General features: G+C 42.9%; 1 protein-coding gene across 1 annotated transcript in view; it reads right to left on the bottom strand.

Moving 5' to 3' along the window:
• cntln (centlein, centrosomal protein) overlaps positions 1–11,366 on the bottom strand; it is an 83,953-nt gene extending 72,587 nt beyond the window's left edge. Inside the window, exons 1-6 of the mRNA XM_084465956.1 lie at positions 11,248–11,366; positions 10,935–11,011; positions 7,919–8,007; positions 5,779–5,863; positions 2,239–2,373; positions 1,047–1,226 (exon numbers count right to left, since the gene is read on the bottom strand). Coding sequence (XP_084322082.1) covers positions 1,047–1,226; positions 2,239–2,373; positions 5,779–5,863; positions 7,919–8,007; positions 10,935–11,006 — 561 coding nt within the window. The 5' untranslated portion in view covers positions 11,007–11,011; positions 11,248–11,366. The remainder of the gene's footprint in view (positions 1–1,046; positions 1,227–2,238; positions 2,374–5,778; positions 5,864–7,918; positions 8,008–10,934; positions 11,012–11,247) is intronic.
• Positions 11,367–18,120: the final 6,754 nt, after the last annotated feature.

Raw genomic sequence — 18,120 nt, forward strand, 5'->3', positions numbered from 1 at the left:
GCGAACCAATGTTAAATTATGTTCTGGCCAGACTCAAGGATTAGCCCACACTCCATGGAAGGGCTTTTTTTTGTCAAGTAGTTGAAACTTTGCACTTTTTGCACTTTTCCCTCAGAAGTACTCACATAACTCATAAAAACCTCTACCACTGCGATCCAAAATACAGAACTTCTCTAAATGTTACATTCCCTGACAAATCATTCCCGTCTCAGCCCAACCGATTTGATGTAGCCACTGCATATTCTACACACTCAATCTCCATCTTTCACAGCGATGGGTTTGTTAGAACACACGCGGTGAAGCTGCCTGAAGGAACCGTGGACTGTGATTGATGTGCATGGGATAGTTGGGGGTTAGCATAGCAGTGCTGCTGCGCCCTGACTTATTCAGGCCCTTCTATCTGACTTGGTTAGGGATGTCTAACCCTGTAGTCAAGCCGGTTAGCTTCGTTAGAGCGCGGGATTTCGTGGTTGTGTCGCACAGTGTAGCGACATACTGTTCATGAGCAGTTGACTAGTGGATGGACACCGCTGGCACAGGATCGAGATTGGCTACAGAAGCGGTGGTGGTTTAATCAACCAAGTGTTTAGGTCATGAGCGTTGTTTGCATTGTGTATAGGGGTACCAGGAATGATGATCTGCAGATGGGAGGAAATGCTCTTGCAATCTTCCAGTCAGAGGAAGAGGGATGAAGTGGGCGGAGTGAGGTTGAAGGCCATTTGGTAAGATCGTAAATCACCTTAACTCACATCTTCACAGAGTGTCTTAAACGTATGCACTTCCTTTGCATCATCCTCTGGAGCTGGTACATTTGATATGAGCTGAAATATAGGACTCAACTCTTTCTCTGTGTCTGACATTGTGTCTGTGTGTGTGTCTCTACATGGCCTCCTCCGTGTATTTTGATTTTCATACCATGCCTTGCTTGTTTGTGTTCCTACAACAATGTCTACCATCCTGAGCTGGTAAAGCAGTTTCATAGAAAAGGTGAAAAGGAGGATCCGGTGTGTGACATTGTGTCTGTGTGTTCCTCCCTGTGTCTGTACCTTGATCCTGGCCTGGGTGGCTTCCCTCTGGTCCTCGCAGTGGGTGGCCCGTCTCCTCTCCTCCTCCAGGTCAGCGCGCAGGCCGGCGCAGCGTGAGGTCCACTCCTCCTTCTGCTTCTCCAGAGCCCGCATGGCTCCCCGCGCCTCCTCCTCGCTCCTCGCATGCTGCGCCCTCATTTCCTGGGATAAGACGTGCGTGTGCATGTGTGAGTGTGAGTGTGTGTGTGTGTGCACGTTTGTGTGTGTGTGTGTGTGTGTGTGTGTGTGTGTAAAAAGGGAAGAGAAAGGAGGGTCACAGGGCATTAAATTACAATAGCGACAGAGGGAGGAGAGAGAGAGAGGGAGAGACAAAGTGTGAGAGAGAGAGCGAGAGAGAGAGAGAGAGAGAGAGAGAGAGAGAGGGAGAGAGAGAAGGAAGAAACTCAAACAGAGCAAACAATCTCCCTAAAAACAGAGTGATCGGAGGAACGGGAGGGAGGAATACAAAGAAGCAGCTTCACATGGCGTTGGGGCCTCCATGAATATGTAAGCGGTGGGGCCGCTCTGCTGTGGAGGGGGAGGGGGGGGGGGGGTTGCTTGAGCCACTGATTGGCCAGGGTCACCTGTGCCGCGGAGCCAGGGCCAGACACGGGGCCTCACGCAGGTAGGCAGGTCTACGCGGAAGGCTTTAATGACAGGCCTCCTAATGAGAAACGCATCGGCTACAACACCCATTAGATCCAACCCCGGGTCTCCTTTGAAGATGTCCCCCCGCCAGTATCCGCTGCGAACTCTCCCCCCCACCCCCCCCCCCCCTCTGTGCCAAGACTGCATAAGGACCTCTTCCTTTATCAATTAATCATTAGGCTAGTCCCAGCTTAGAGTAATTAGGAAGAGTCCACATCCTCTCACACACATACTTCTCCTCTCCGCCAAAACCATCATTAAGTATTCATCTGGCAGTTATCAATATTCTTTTCTTTTCTCTTACTAATCCTCCATCGTGTTCCACTCGGCCTCTTCTTTACCGGCAGGAGGAGAAGCAGGAGAAGGAGGGTGAGAAGGAGCAGGAATAAAACCGGAGTGCCAAAACAGAAAAAACTTCCAATTCAAAAAAAGGAAATGGACAGGAAAATAAATTACAGCATTCCATGTTCTGCATTATATACCAAACCGTACGTGGCTGGTTGAACATGTTAGTTTTCCTGCCAACCTTTATATCCTGACTGTTGTCGACCAGCCTCTCCTGCAGGGCTGAGATCTCCTTGTTTAAAGCAGCTCTCTCCTCGCCCATCACCATCTTCCTCTGCTGCACCAGGTTCACCTCCTGTTGCTGCGCTGTTACTCTCTATGGAGAGAGAGACAGAGACAGAGACAGAGAGAGAGAGAGAGAGAGAGAGAGAGAGAGACAGAGAGCTCTTCAATATTCGTCTATTTTTAGGCTACAAGCTACAAGTTCAATCAACACCTCAAAGATTCAAATGGCAATGTTGTGCCTGATAGAGCTAGACCCAGTAAGGGATTTCCAATTACATAGCGATAAGATATTTAGCTGTAAATACCACATAGGGCGACACTTCAGGTGTTCTGCTTCTGTAAAGACTAGAACACAACTCTCTGTGGGTGATCATAGTGTTCCCTAGGCTTTACAGATGCTTTCCCAGCTGTCATTCGACACTTTAATTTTAACGCACACTGGCGAAAGCAACAGCCAATGAGGAAGAAAAAGGGTTAGAAATTCATCTAGACATCACACTATGAAGGATCCCAATTTCTTTATCAGAAATGCTGTCTGCAATGGCAACAACAGTTTTCTGTATTCTTTTTTTAAGTACATGATTTAGAGTTTCAGAATTTATTTAGTTTATTGTCAAGAGGAAATGGGTAAGGTTTGTTAGAGTATGCTCAGGAGCAGTATACTTTTTATTATTTTATTTTAAGACACAAAAAGCAGACTTTAAAATTGTGTTGCCTTATCATTGCCACAATACCTACCAAAAAGTACCTCACAATCGTATCCATATCCCACCAAAAAGGAAGGATCATTGAGTTCATCGTCATCATCATCATAGTCAATTATTTCCATGCAACATTATTCAGTTTATCTTAGTATAACAAACTGGACACGGGGGGATTTCACTGTCTGTGCATTTGTTTTGTATAATGACGTTCCATGCTAACTTGACGATTTAAATGTTTGTTTTTTCCAGCGCAGGGTTTTGTGGCCTTAGTGGGAGGAGGCGGGCCTCTTAGGGCCGGTACCGGCTGCGGGCCCCGGCATTGGCTGGTAATCCGCTGCGTTCTGCGGGTTCGCCCCTTGCTCTCCAATAACACCGTGCTCTGGGACGCAATTAATTGCCGTGTTGGGATTGAGGGGGTGGGGTGGTAGAAAATCACTCAGATCTCTCCAGATCGTGGATTTACGGCGTCTTGCTAGCACCGCTGGTCCGCCATGCGAGGAGCGCTGGGGCTTTGATAGAGATTTATACCGGCTGGTGGAAAAACACATTCAAACGTTGATAATGAGGTAGGAAAGAACAATTTGAACCCCCACTCGCGTTCAATTGGGAGGATGAAGTGAAGAAAGAAAAAGACGAAGAGGGTTTCGCCAAGTTAAGAGGTCTAGGACAGAGAGATTAGCATTTGAAAATTCCCAGAGCAGTTCAAAAAAAATGAAAGCTAATTATGGCACAAAAAAAATGCAAGAGAACAGGAGGAATGGAAGGAGACAGAGAGAGAGAGTGCGGCGAGAGGAAGAATGAGGGGGAAATGAAGAGCAGTAGGATAAAGATTATCAAAGTTGGAGAGCAGAAACGTTAAGGAGTGTGAGATCCCGTGTGCACCCAGTGGACCATCACATCTCAATAGCAGAGGGGGGTAAGAACCACAATTAATCACCATTTGGTGCGCTCGGCTCAAAATGGCGGACGAGATGATGAATATAGGTGAGCGTGATGACAAGGCAGGATTTAACACCATTAATGAGCTTGTCAAATATGCGGGAACTCAAACAGATACGAGGATCTTGCGGTACTGATGTGGAAGGGACGACCTTGCAAAAGAGAAGCAATAAGATGATGTGAATATTTTACCCCTTGCTGCTTGAAGCTCCTTTGAGGGCCATAACAAAAGCAGAAGTATTCCCCTCTGTGATATACCCTCATGTCATCAACTGAGTTATGATGTGGCGCACACATGTGTTTCTTTTAAAGAGAACAGGAGCAGCGGTTCGCCGAAAAAACAACAACAACAGCTGCTGTGGTAATTTGGCAATGCATCAGATGCTCTCCTACTCTCAGATGGTCCGCACATTCTTTCCTTCAGATTATGAGGAAGATTCCTACTTACTGGCGACTGGAGTTTGAACATTTGAAATTAAAATGTAGAGAATAAGGACTACAGTCAGGAGACTCCAGTGACAAAGTTGTTTGATTCCAGGCCAAAAAGATACTGGGATCGATGCCCATGTCCATATTCTAGCTGCTGTAGGCATCCTTGATACCGAATTACATGTAGTTCCTCAAGTCACTTTGGATTACAGTGGCTGCTCAAATGTTACATTGTAATGAAATTGTAAGTAGTAAATACATGCAGACAAATGTAAATAGACAACAGATAGGACAACGCTAATTCCTTCAGCAATTATATGTTAACATTAAATGAGAATGTCTTTTTTCCTGTAACGACAATCTGATTGGATCACTTAACCCAATTTCACAACTTAGACCAACCAACGACTCAATCCGTCACCGATATGGAAGGAGGGGGGGGTGGTTTTCTTAACACAGTGCACAGCGTAATCCTGATAGCCATTTTTAATTGGATTACTATAAACACCGTGCCCCCATGTTCTGGTGCGGCAGACACATGGCGTGCGCCACTGTCAGCGAGCCGGTGATAGCATTACTGTGCGCCTCATTAAGAATAAACAGGCCGTTAGCATTTGTGGGATAATAGAGACGCTAATGAAGCAGACTGACAAATGCCCCTGTAACGGGACGATGATTCGAGTCAATTACATTAGTGATGTGATTATGGCTAGCTGTCATAGCAGCAGCAGAATGCAGGGCTCTCTCTTTCTGTCTGCAGATGGGTAGGGATGATGGAGAGGGCCAAAAAGAGCTGGGGCCCACTAAAAACAATGTTTTTTTTTTAACCTTGTTATAATATTTTCTGGAGATCAGCAAAGGGAGATAAACACTGAACATAAAATGAAAGTACATGTGGACGTTAAACTTAACGAGACATTCAAACAGGAATGACGGAACATACTGATGGGAGCGAGTGAAAAAAAACGCGCACCGTTGCGAAGCACAACGTTTGCATTGGTTCGAGCGGTTGTTTCCACATCTCATAGCAGGTGATCAGGCGGAACGCAGGGTTGGTTGCTCACCATTAATGTTTAGTTTTTTTCATCTCAAAAAAACACATGCATGCCCACATGCCATGGCTCTTCAACCCATGATAATTATCTCACTTCTTTTAAATGTGAAAATGAGATTGCTTACTTTACTCTACAAAATATTTGTTGGGTCAAAAGACGCTCCACAGGTGGGTCCCAGCATGATAAAGCTCAGACATATGTGACTGTATGGCAGTATTTATCTCTGGTGTTTCTTCGCTGTACTGCATACAGCAGGTTAAACCCATTTATAATAAGAAAGCCTTCTGTTGGTTCTGTAAAGACATTAAAGACTTCCACCACCAAGATCACTTCCATATGTTTGACACACCACGTTATATCGTACCGTACCTGTTCCAATTCCTGGATTTTGTAGTCTTTGGTCTGCAGAATCTCCAGTACCTTTCTGTCCTTCATCTCACCTTTTTGCTTCTCGCTGTAGAGAAGAGGGAAAAAAGATATAAACTAATTCAGTCATCCAGATGAGCATAACCTGAGGGTGAGCACAACAACGTGCGCTTGTTGTGTGTGTGTGTGTGTGTGTGTGTGTGTGTGTTTGTGTGTTCCACACTATATCTCTGATGTTGTTAAGTATGGCGTGTTACACTCCGCTAGAATGCCCAGCTAGCTTGTTTTATTTTACTGTAATGAAGAATGTGTCAGCACCAATTAACAACTCTAAATACACCATGTTAACAACAAGAATCCAAGGGGTATTCATAATTCAATTATAAGGGTTTGAAAACAAATGTTTTACCACAACAGACAGTAATGCACATTATAGTTTTATGACAACATGGCTGTTTGTTTGCACAAGTCAATGTGTGAATCTGTCTATCAACAGGTCAATCTAGGGTGCCATTGTTCAGCCCTATCAATCATTTTAAACACCTTACATATTTCAAAGTTCAGTATTCTTGTCCTCATGAATACTTATTTAACCGACACATTCACTTTATCCTCCAACACCGATTCTACATTATTTATACACCAGGGTTACCTGCTGCAGACTTGCACCTGAAGCGAAATGTGCAAATGTACACTTCCTTCAAGGATGTAATCCTGTACCTATGGGAGGCTTGCTTTGTTTGTTTTGTGTAGCATACGCTGATTTTCCCTCAGTCCTCGGTGCTCATCGCACCAGGAGACGAGACCAAAGGAAAAAAGCAATTGGGGACCCGTTTGTTTCAACTGATAAAGAATCCCCCCCTAGGGCCCATCCAGTTTTCTTCCGCTCATCGCTCCATTTCTAGTCCTCTGTTCGACTGCTCTCCTCTCCCCGTCTCCCTTTGCTTGGCTTCTGATCATCCCCCCCCCCTAGAGATGGTGGAGTAGGTATCTGGGTTCCCTGTAGCAAGCAGGATCCCACATTGGCCTCCAGCTACACCTTGTACCTCATCGGGGCTGTGTTCACCGTGTCCCATGCAACCGACAACCAAGCAGTGTAGCTGAAGACCTGGGATAGGTTGGGGGTGGAGACAGAGGTGGTGTATGGAGAGATTCCCAAGTGGGCACCGGAGCTTGCTATTACCATGTCTGTATTCCCCAAGTGCGGCAAACGATACACAACAACAGGCACACTGGAGGTAGCTATACAAGCAGAAAAGCAACACAAGTGCATGGGAGCATACACCAGACGATAGACCGTTGCAGCGTGTTTAGCTTACAATTGTTGCTTACCCCAGAAGGGCCTCAAAAGCACAATTGAAATTCTAAAGCAAACGATATGTTGACATTTATTTGGAAGTAGTGTGCAAAAAGTGAGATGAACTAGATGATCGTCAATAAGATGTCATTATTTAACACAGTCACAAGCAAGAAGAGACCTTGAAAAATTAAAAACAAACTTGTAACCACATAAACATCCTAAAAGTAAAAGCTACCATAGCGAGGCTTCATTGGTTGCTAAAGCAATTGATGGCCAATTTTTAAACGCACATTCACACAATATAAACTAGAACTGCAACTCTGAATCAAAGACAGAAACCAAATTCAACCCCCCCCCCCCGAAAATATATGACAATGTGGAAGAAATGTAGCACAAATTGGTCCAAAAATCGACCAGCTTGCGTCAATGGCTGCCTCCTCTCTCCAGTGAAAGTTCCCAGGCCACTGTACGCGGCATGGCTTAGACACGTTTTTTAACGGGGTCATATTAAAGCTCACCATCTATCCGATAAGGATAAGACTTCTGGCAGGAGTGTTTAGAGTGCTCAGAGCGGCGAGCCAGGGGAAGGGTGGGCTTTTTTTTTTTTTGCTACGAAAAAAAAGGTTTCTGTGGGTGAACCGCTAGGCCTGGATAAGAGGGCTTAAATAAGCATCTGCGGCACATTCCCCTCCTATCCCCAGCAGGACGGCCAAGGTGCCTTAAACCTACCCTTGGGTTACTTTCGCACATATTTCCCTGACTTAGAAGATAACACCCATTTTTGTTTTTTCAGTTGCAGAGTGTTTCAAAGTTTGCAAATTGGAAAATGGGGAATCTACTTACCGCTCAACGACCAAACTGACCGCCTGAGTCAGGTCCGGATTGGCCACTTGCAGGCGTTTCCATAACGACCACACAAACTCCTTATCGGCCTGTGGATGAGGTGTTGACAGGAGTATGAGTTACATGAGCTACCACGTCGACCATTGATATGAAATCTAAACTTAATCCCTTTTGCATAAATCATGTGTTGTATATTTTGATATATCATTTGTGTATTCATGAAGCAAGAAGACCGAAATCCCCCCCCAAAAATGACATGAGACCCAACTGCAAACTTCACTCACATCCATATCTTGGCCGGGTCCTAATGAAACACAAATAATTCAGTGGGATTCTGTATGAGTTAAGCATACAAGACATAGGGGGGGCTAATCAATAATTTAAATATAGGGTACAAAAATTGTTTTTGATCAGGCCTGCCCGCTCTAATCATGGTGCAGTCTGAACGGGGAGCTCCATCTCTCCGTGATGTGACCTTCGACTCAAGGGGAGCCAGCATTGACACTTGTCATTATGCACTATTCATGACCGCGGGGATTGCGCTGGAATCCAAATCAAAACACAGCAGTGGGGCTAGCGATTTGTTTATTAATAAAAAGGCACTCGCTGGTGGATGGATTTTACACTGAAGCTACAAAGTAACTAGCCCCAAAGAAACAGAAAACTGATGACAGAGAGAGAGAGAGAGACGGAGAGAGAGAGAGAGAGCCATCTTCAAGCAGAGCCCAGCCAGTCCCGGACACATTTCCAATTCAAATTGTCTCGCTGGCTCTTCCAACATTTTTAAGCTACATTACATTTAATGAGGAACATCTAAAAACTACATTTTCTGACATTAAAAGACAGAATTATACCAAATCGACTTAATATAAAATTATCTGATGAATTATGTTCACATCATCATAAGATAAAAGTCATCCCTCCCACTGGAATCTACTGGTCTCTAATTAGTACTTCAATGTTCAAACCACCATTCAAAAGTGTCTAATCAATTATTTACTAAATGGCAAAGGCAGACCTTGATAAGACCATGGGCTGAACATATAAAGTGGAGGGAGCGAGGGGTGTCTGTTTATGAAGTGTGGGGTTGGTTGGGGGGGGCCACAAAGATTGCACCAAATCAACCACCAGGCATTGCCAGTGTGGCTAACGATGAAATGAACAAGATGGCCGACTTCAAATAGGTGGTCTCCCTGTGCCGAGTTTGATGTAGCCATTAAATCTTTTACAGACCACCGTATAGTAAGGATGATCGTCAAGTGCCCATGTCATATGTGTATTTAAAAAGATGTATCGGACGGGTGTTTGATGATCCCTGAATTATTCAGAGTAATTCCAATCCAGACATCGAAACACCATGGGCTAAACATACCAAAGTGAGGCGCTGGAGTTCAGCCACGTATTAATAAAATTAGCATGGTCTAGTAGGAACATTTGCTGGCTGACTGGCGGGCCTCTTTGTAGTTAATGGCCGTCCTGATGTACATGCGTGCCAGGGACTTTGAGACATCAATGGCACTCAATTGCCTGTAATTTTGCAGGGGCACTCCACTAACCCAGGGTCCCCCGTTAGATGAAGACGATCACGCACGCTTTCCCTGCCATTGGGACCACCAGCCGTGGCTCCCTGTGTCAACTCAATCAGAGATGACACGTGACTTTGCAGCCAACGCAGAGAGAGAGCCTCGCCCCTGCTGTGCGTTACGCCAAGCATTATGTCTCCCTACTGAATGGAGCATCGGATGAAACGCGCTCTGCGTTTGGCTCTTTACAGGAACAGACATGTCACCATTTGCATTTTTTGTTCAAGTTTAATTTTGGCTTGATTCAATGGCAGGAAGTTATTGTCCAAAGTCAAAATGTCAAATGAATCATAATAATCAAAAGGGCATGTATATTTAGTGTTTTGTGGTGGAAGTATTATTTATAAACCCATGTCAAAATATTATTTCACTCAAGATTTGTCCAAATCAATGCAAAATGATGTATGCAGTAACATATGTGAGAAACCCTTTAAAAGTTTTACAAAAAATGTAATAAAGTAAGTAAGAAAGAGCTTTGTAATTAAGATACTTGTACAGTGATTGATCTACTTGAGTAGTGCAAGTATGTACAGAAAGCAGTGATCTTATATGAAACAAGCAATGCAAAATCTTCTAAATTATACAAGCCCTTACTTGAAAAAAAATATTACAAGATTTTATGAATTTTAACAATATTCCACAGAGGTTCAAAATGTTTTATATGTTTAGACAAGCAAAATACATATATTATTTTGTTCTAAAGCACCTTCAACTGGTGCCCTCCGCTCCCACTGAATTCCATCCTGAGTGAGTGATCCTACATTATTTAAATAAGCTATTAAGGAACATAGTAAATCATAAAATAGTCACTTGGGGCTCCTTTAAGTTGCATTAGTGATTGAAGGTTTGCTTCAATATAACCCAGCTCCTGTTCTTTCCGTAATGCCATGCTGCTGACAATCTGTTGATCCACAAATATTGAATGATAGATAGATGATAGGTAGATTTCCACCAACCAAATTCACAAATACAACTTACAAAGATATCCCATGCCTTGTAGTTACTGTCTAACACCAGAGGACAATGCTATGCTACTTTCTTTCATCATCCATTTCAATTAAGCTACAACCCAAAATGATATATTCTACCTGACTGGTTGAGAAACGTGAATACTAATCTCTGACCTAACAATTTACAGTGGATTGGGGGTGAATACACTCATATTTTAAGGCACCACCTGGTGGTGAACCGGCAAGGACAGCATATGAATCTGAAAATATACAAGACCGAGTCGTTATAACACGTAGGCTACATGATCACCACCATCTCTCACACTCTCTCTCCCTCTATCTCCATGTAGATGAATGTATGTTACTGAAATGAGATCACCCCTAAAACGTGTTTTGAGCAGCATAAGAAAACATCCAACAGTTGGACAAAGCGTATAACGTGCGTGTTTGGGCGATACTGCTGAAAACGACATAACGGAATACCTGGCATTGCATTAACTCGTCCGATAGAGTCTTCACCTGCGCCTCCAAAAGCTCGATGCTGTTGGGATCCATTGCAGCTAAAGGAAAGACAGCAATAGTGGAATTGATGGTAGTTTAATCACGTGTTTATGGTGGCATTATCTACAGTAAGACATTGTTAATGCAATATTGCTTGGGAGCTTGGAATATTTGCTTGTATGTGGCTGTGACAGAGTTGTACAGTTTGGGCTTTGACTTCCTAATAAACTTCATACAACGTCTGGAAGTCGACGTGATTGTGATGATAATTACGCATACAGTAGATGTCGCTTACCTATCAAGACAGCCTGCTAGTCAGTAAGCAACCAGGAAAACAGAAACATCTAAATCTTAGCGTGTAGCTTCCGATTTATTACGCATTTAAACACTTTAAGTTGTTGACAGCATGTCCATGTTTTGAAATCCGCCATGTCATAATACAACATGTGGTTACTATAGATGTTGTCCTTTCTCGTACATGGGTCAAGTTTAATAACAACTAATGCAAGGCATGGTTCATTTGTAGCTGGTTTATCCCGTTGTCATTAGCTACAGAGAAGCTTTCTGTTTTCAAACAAGCCCGCTGTTTCCGTTTGCTACTTCCCTAGCATACGTCATTGATTTTTACATCGTTTCTCAACAGTTATTGACTGCATACGGCATCGACCAGTGATATACGATGTAGCCTTTTTTATTGCCTTGAGAATTGTGTTGGTTCTCCTTAGATCTTACTTAGTAATTAAGAGTTTATTAATGTTGTTAATGTTTACAGAATAATTCATGGCGTCCTATTTTTATTGTGTGTATTATTATTTTCTCTGAAGAAAATGTTCATCAAAATGGTATTCCAAAGATATGGACAGCTCCATTTAAAATGTATACATTTTTGCTGTTGATGTTTAAAACGAATTAACAAATTAGTTAATAAAACGTTTTTTCTGATTTTCTATCATTAGGCTGAATACAATTATTATTCTCCCAATCACACAGGTAATTTCTGTTACAGCTGGTGAGCACAAGAAACTCCAACACTGAAATGAAAATATATACATTTTCTTGTATGGCTAATCTGATCTCAGTATAATCTGGAGCAGGAGAGAATTTAAGAACATTTGCTTTCTTGTTTATCTCTTCCCTCATAAACAGACACACAGATATATAGACAGATCAACACACTTTAGGCAAATCTGTGTATGCTGTGTGCCTGTCTACATGTTGGAACGAGTAGCGGGAGGCAGATGTTATGCATTATCCCCCAACCTGCCACCTCTATCATTGTTGCATAAGAATCTAATGAGAGTGGGTCAAGAAATCCCCTATCGCTTTTTCTCTGTCTCTCTCTCTTTCTATCTGTTGTCTATATATCTGTTTGTCCGTCTGTCCATCTGTTTGTCTGTCTGTTTGTCTATCTATATATCTCTCTTGCTCACTATCTATCTATCTATCTATCTATCTATCTATCTATCTATCTATCTATCTATCTATCTATCTATCTATCTATCTATCTATCTATCTATATATATATCCATCCATCTATCATATATGTAGCTACCTTGATATCTAACTGTATCTAGATATCTCTCTGGCTCACTTTATATGTATCAATCATACCTCACATCTATTTATTTTTGTTTAATTCCACCCTTCTCAATTAATCACGTGTCAAATATATTTTTGTAGTAGTAACAGCAGTACAACACACACATCAAAACCCTAGTTGCTATTGCCACATTATTTCATATTAGAAACAATTACATTACATTACAATATACGTATTGTGGACCAGCTTGTTCCATGTTCAGACAGAGAACTCCACAGCATCACTGTGGGTTAAGAGTGTGAGCGTGCACTTAACTAACAGATAAAAAAATATGTGAGATGTTAAAAACACAACACACACACCAGTAAACCCTCCATCTCTTTCATCTACTACTCTTTCAACAGGCTTCCTGGTAATAATTGAGGTTTTCTGAAGCCATTTCTCTTAATTTAAACTCTGTGATCATTTTGTTGTGGTCGTTGTCTTTCATCTGCCAGTGGATATTTCTTGTCTTTTGTAAAGCAGGTGCTCTGATGTATTATTTGGATAAAATGTAATGTCATAGAATGGTCTAGATTAAGAGGACAATGTAATTATATGTTTAATATGTGTCATTTTTGTCAACCGTTCAATGAGGATAAAGAGTGTGCCAGTTTGTGTGCGCCTGTGTGTGCATCTGTGTGTTATGGAAGGGAATTGACCTGGCTCAATTCAGTGATGTGTAAATGCAGTATTTGTTTACTGTTTTTCAAAAATTGGGTTATAAAAATTTGGTAGCATATATATGTCAACAGTCACTGTACAACACATGACGTTGAGGTGACTCCAGAAGAAAGGTATAGCCTACAGACCTTAAATGAAAAGACACTGGGGACTTTGCCACTAAACAAAGGTCAACAGGTATTCTTAGCCTGTATTCACAACACGGACATGCTGTGGTCTGTTATTTATGAGCTGTGGGAAAAGTCATGTCAATGGACTCCTTGGAGACAATACAATGTATCCTATAGTCAGATTCATTATGAAGGTTTGAACTCTGAAGAAAGCTGCGATAGCTTGATGTAACTCAAATTAAATCAAAATCAAATTAACCGTGAGTGAGTCCCTTCTCCATATTTATTTCATCACCTACCGAGGACACATTCTGAACAAATAGTTGCAGAGGGAACTGCACACTATTAATATAAGTTGCCTTGGCCTAAAATGCTCCTGAGACTCCAGCAACCGACACAGCTTCTTGTTTGATGTCTTGTGTCCCTCAAGAGTAATTCTACCCCCCCCCCACCCCCCTCCCAATATAACATAAACTGCCAGCCCTCTCACGAAGCGCGTGAGGGCTTCTCACGGTGACGGTCCCGATGAGAGTGCTTGTCGCACTTCAAGACGAGCCAGCACTCCTTCAGTACACACGCAGCATTTAATCAACATGGAGGGCGGGCGACACAGCAGCCTCCCCCTCATGCAAATATACCTGCATGAAAAATGCAACCACCAAACGACAAGTCCTCCAGGGCCGATCCTGACAGCCAGAAAGGTACATCACAGCACAAGAGGGAGAGAGAGAGAAACACACACAGGCAGAGAGAGAGAGAGAGATTGAGAGAGAGAGAGAGAGAGAGAGAGAGAGAGAGAGACATTCAGACACATATACAGATCGGGAGAGAGAGTGAGAGAGACACAAACGTACAGAGAGAAAGAGAGATGGATAGAAAACCACACACATTCCCCCCCGTAGAGAATTCTGAGAGCACACGGTACGTTCCCCGCCTGCCACCTCTGCTAAGGAGGGATGGTTAACACAGCTTAGCATTAGCTTTGATGCTAGGAGAAGCAAGGAAACCTGTGAGCCGCGGGAGACGACAATAGACACTAAAGAGTCACACATGTTCTTGGGTTTTAGAAGACACGGCGGTGGTACAACTGTCAGTCAGGGGACGTGTCAGACTTAAACGGCATTTAGTTGAGTGTCGCTCCTGCAGGGACACGAGACAGGCCCCGACACGCAGGCATCGAGTCTTTGAACACATCACACGTCGCTTTGTAGCGCTGTAATTACTCTATTTATGTTACGAGCCGTGGCATTACTGAGAATATATGGTGTTTTGATTTTTTTTTACTGTTCTTAGCGATGGGGAGTTTTCAACATAAGAGTTTTCTCATGCTCAATTTAAATTCTGGGTGGTACCTAATAGGCCTACACACTTTGAATTCTAAACGTAGGTTGGTGTATAAAGTGCGCTATCCGGAGGGGATAGACAAGCGTATCACTCACAGTGTGTTTTATCAGCTGCTCTTGACCCCAAGCAAGAATCATCTGATTCTCCATGTTTGCAGGCCTAATACAGAACCCTGGGACAAAGGAACCATTGACTGTACATCTCCCTCTTCCTCCCTTCCTGCTCCCCTCTTCACCAGCCCCTCGAAAACCCATATGTCATATATATAATTTACTGTCATAGAATATGAACCACCATGACTATTTCACACAAAGTACTATAATGTCTCTCCCCCCCCCGCCACCACACACACACACCTGATTCCCCTCCCCAACCCCTCCCCACCAACGCAAACATACAGACCCCAGTGTGCACAAGCACATCATGTCCCCCTTATGCAAGTGCATGTGCTCGTGCGCGAGGGCTGTGACGCGGCTGACCGCTGCTTGACTCCCATCTGATGACCTTCTGCTGCTATCCTCAGCAGACAGGAGCTCTCATAAAGGAGGAATTGATCCACACAAGGCTTTCTCTTCCTGAGGCTCTGTGCTTAAAGCGTTGCTGGTTTTTCATCGCCATTATGTGTGTGTATGTGTGTGTGTGTGTGTGTGTTTGTATGGGTGCATCTATGTGCACGTGTGCTTGATTGCATTTTTGTGTGTTTGCGTGCACGAGTGGAGGGGGCCACACTTCCTCGTGCACCCCTGCCAGTGGTCAGCCCCCCAGGAGGATTGTGAGAAGGAAGAGTCTGACTATTTCCCCTGGGCTCGGCCTGAGAAGCTGTCCTTTAACGGTAAAAGGGTAAAGAAAGGTGGTGCTAGGGCTGTGTTTAAGTTCATATTTCCCACGAGCAGCGGCCGAGTAAGAGGACATGGGACATTGATCTGCCAGAGCAAATGCTATGGAGTCACGGAAAGGCCGTAGTTCATAGAAGCTTCTTTATTATTATTTTATCATTATCATTTTTATAATTATTATGATCATTTTTATTCAGCAGTAACATACTCTCTAACAGACAAAGCAGCATCAACATTTATTTTAAACTGATCCATCTGTTATTTGATGCTGTGATATGATATAAATGATGATGATATTGATGCTGATAATGATGATGATGGTGCTATTGACAAGTTCTGATATGAGTCTAGTTTGTCTATTCTAATTCTCAGTTCCATGTCACCAAGATTGCAACCAAAGTATTTCAGATGTTTTGCAGTGATCTTTTTCAGATTCTAAAAATGTAAAAATAATGAAGTAGAAATTACATCTAAACAAGGAAAAAAAGCGGTTTGATTATTCCGCTGATCAAACAGACTTTCTCCCAGAGCTGCGACAGTGACTGCCTGGATGAGACGTTCATCCCGGGGGAAGCACAGTTAAGTCACATGTTCAATTGCTCATTATCAATAGTCCCTTATGGATAATTAGTGCTCAGCCTGTGGTTGTCAGGAGAACCAATATACACATTCTCTACCCAGACTGCTTCACTGGCTGTGTTGGTGGTGGCTTGGGGTGATTCTGTGCCTGGCTGTGTGTGTGTGTGTGTGTGTGTGTGTGTGTGTGTGTGTGTTTGTGTCCGTGTGTCTGTAAGTGTAGGTGCTTGTGTGTGTATGCACATCTTGTGTGCATGTGTATGACTGCAAGTGAAAGGGCCCTTTTGTGTCATCCAGTTAGCTGTAGACAGTGATTTCTCCATCTGAAAATTTCAATTAAAATATTTATTTAACGATATTGCCTATATATAAGCAACGGTAATCAGTTTTGACACAAATCCTCTGATGTGGAATACAAGTGTGATGTGAACAAGCAGGGCATGCTTCATTAGCTGGTGCTATAAACTAATTAGATGTGATGAAGTGTGTTTAAACCTTATGTTCAATACCATCTTAATAGCAATGAATAACAAAACTGGAATAACAGTTATGGATTAAAAATAGTGTGTCAGGTTTAAGTTACACATGTGCAAATACACATTTTATTTCAACAATGTTTACCAAAAACTGTATTTATATTACAATGACAGAGCTTAAAATAATTAAAGAAAATAATATGAATGCATCAACTGGATTACAGATTACAAAAAATGCATACAGGCAACCCTTTTTAAATGGGTATTTTGTTGCCCAGCTACTATGTAATATCTAATTTAATTAGCGTTCTAAGCTTCTGACAAACAAGCATATGCTCCTTGCTCTCAGACGGCCTTGGCCAAGAATATGAATATGCATATCGTGGGACGCCGGTAGCTTGTTACCCTGGAATGAATCCTAGACAAGACTAATCCCCGATCTATTATTTACCCCTTGACCAAACAAGCGAGCGGGGGGCTTCCAGACGCTCAACTTGATAGAAACGACTGCCTTGGGGATTCGGGTGGTGGGCTTCTCTCACCCTGCAGTAAAGGAGCCAAGGAGCAGGACACTCTGAGGAGTACCCCCCCCCCACCCTCTCTCTCTCCTCGTCCTCCACCTCCCCTTCCTGCCTTTTGCACATAAATGTGCATATGTAGCCTGCCCACTCCCCAGTCGGGTCCATCAAGATGTCTGAGTCAAATGTTGAGCAAATCCTCTTAAAATGAAACATTGATGAGTCTTCCAGCTTATGAAGGATCTGAGGGACACAAAATGAGGGGGGGTGATGTCCCACTCTGTACACAAAGAACATCTATGCTCTTTAAACATTTCTGTTTTTGTTTTAACAAGGCCTACGGATGTTCATATAAACGTGTGTGGTGGTGTGTGCATATATGCGCAAAAAATGTTATATGGCCATAAGAATTCAAATTATATTAAAAAAACAGAATTATTTAACGCATTAAAAAAATGTATTGTTCCAATATATATTTTTAAGAAAACCGATTTGTCTTAATCTGTTATTATTATTATTATTATTATTATTAATAATAATAAATTCCTGACGTCTGAACAGACAGCTCCATGACCCTTGTCCCAAGAGGGACTCCACAGGTAAACTTAGCGGTCTCCACATCGACGGACTAAATTTAGTGCGGTTGACGCATTGTCGTGCTCAAACGTGACTCCTGACCCTGACACAACATTTGCGAATCAACCCAAGCTCCCACCGTCACTCGGGTTATATTCACACCCACGACGTGTTACAGACCCAAAGATGAACACACTGGGTTGAATTCACCCGAACTTCTATCACACAGAAGCCACCTTCTTCTCCGCAGCCCGCATCGACCGCCACCCGGATCGGCACTCAGTGTAGGAGTGGAGAAGAGTTGTCTGTTCTGGAGGAGTGAGGGGAGAGTTTATTTGCTTCCTCTTTTACTTGTCCAGGTACGACATCTAATTATAAGCCGGGTTTTAATTGTGACTTGTTTCGATCTTTAGTTGATAGTGTCTGGTGGCCAGGAAGAAGGAGAAAAAGTCAGTATCAGCCTTCATAT

Source organism: Micromesistius poutassou (assembly GCF_964030765.1).
Source record: "Micromesistius poutassou genome assembly, chromosome: 3".
Taxonomy (NCBI): domain Eukaryota; kingdom Metazoa; phylum Chordata; class Actinopteri; order Gadiformes; family Gadidae; genus Micromesistius; species Micromesistius poutassou.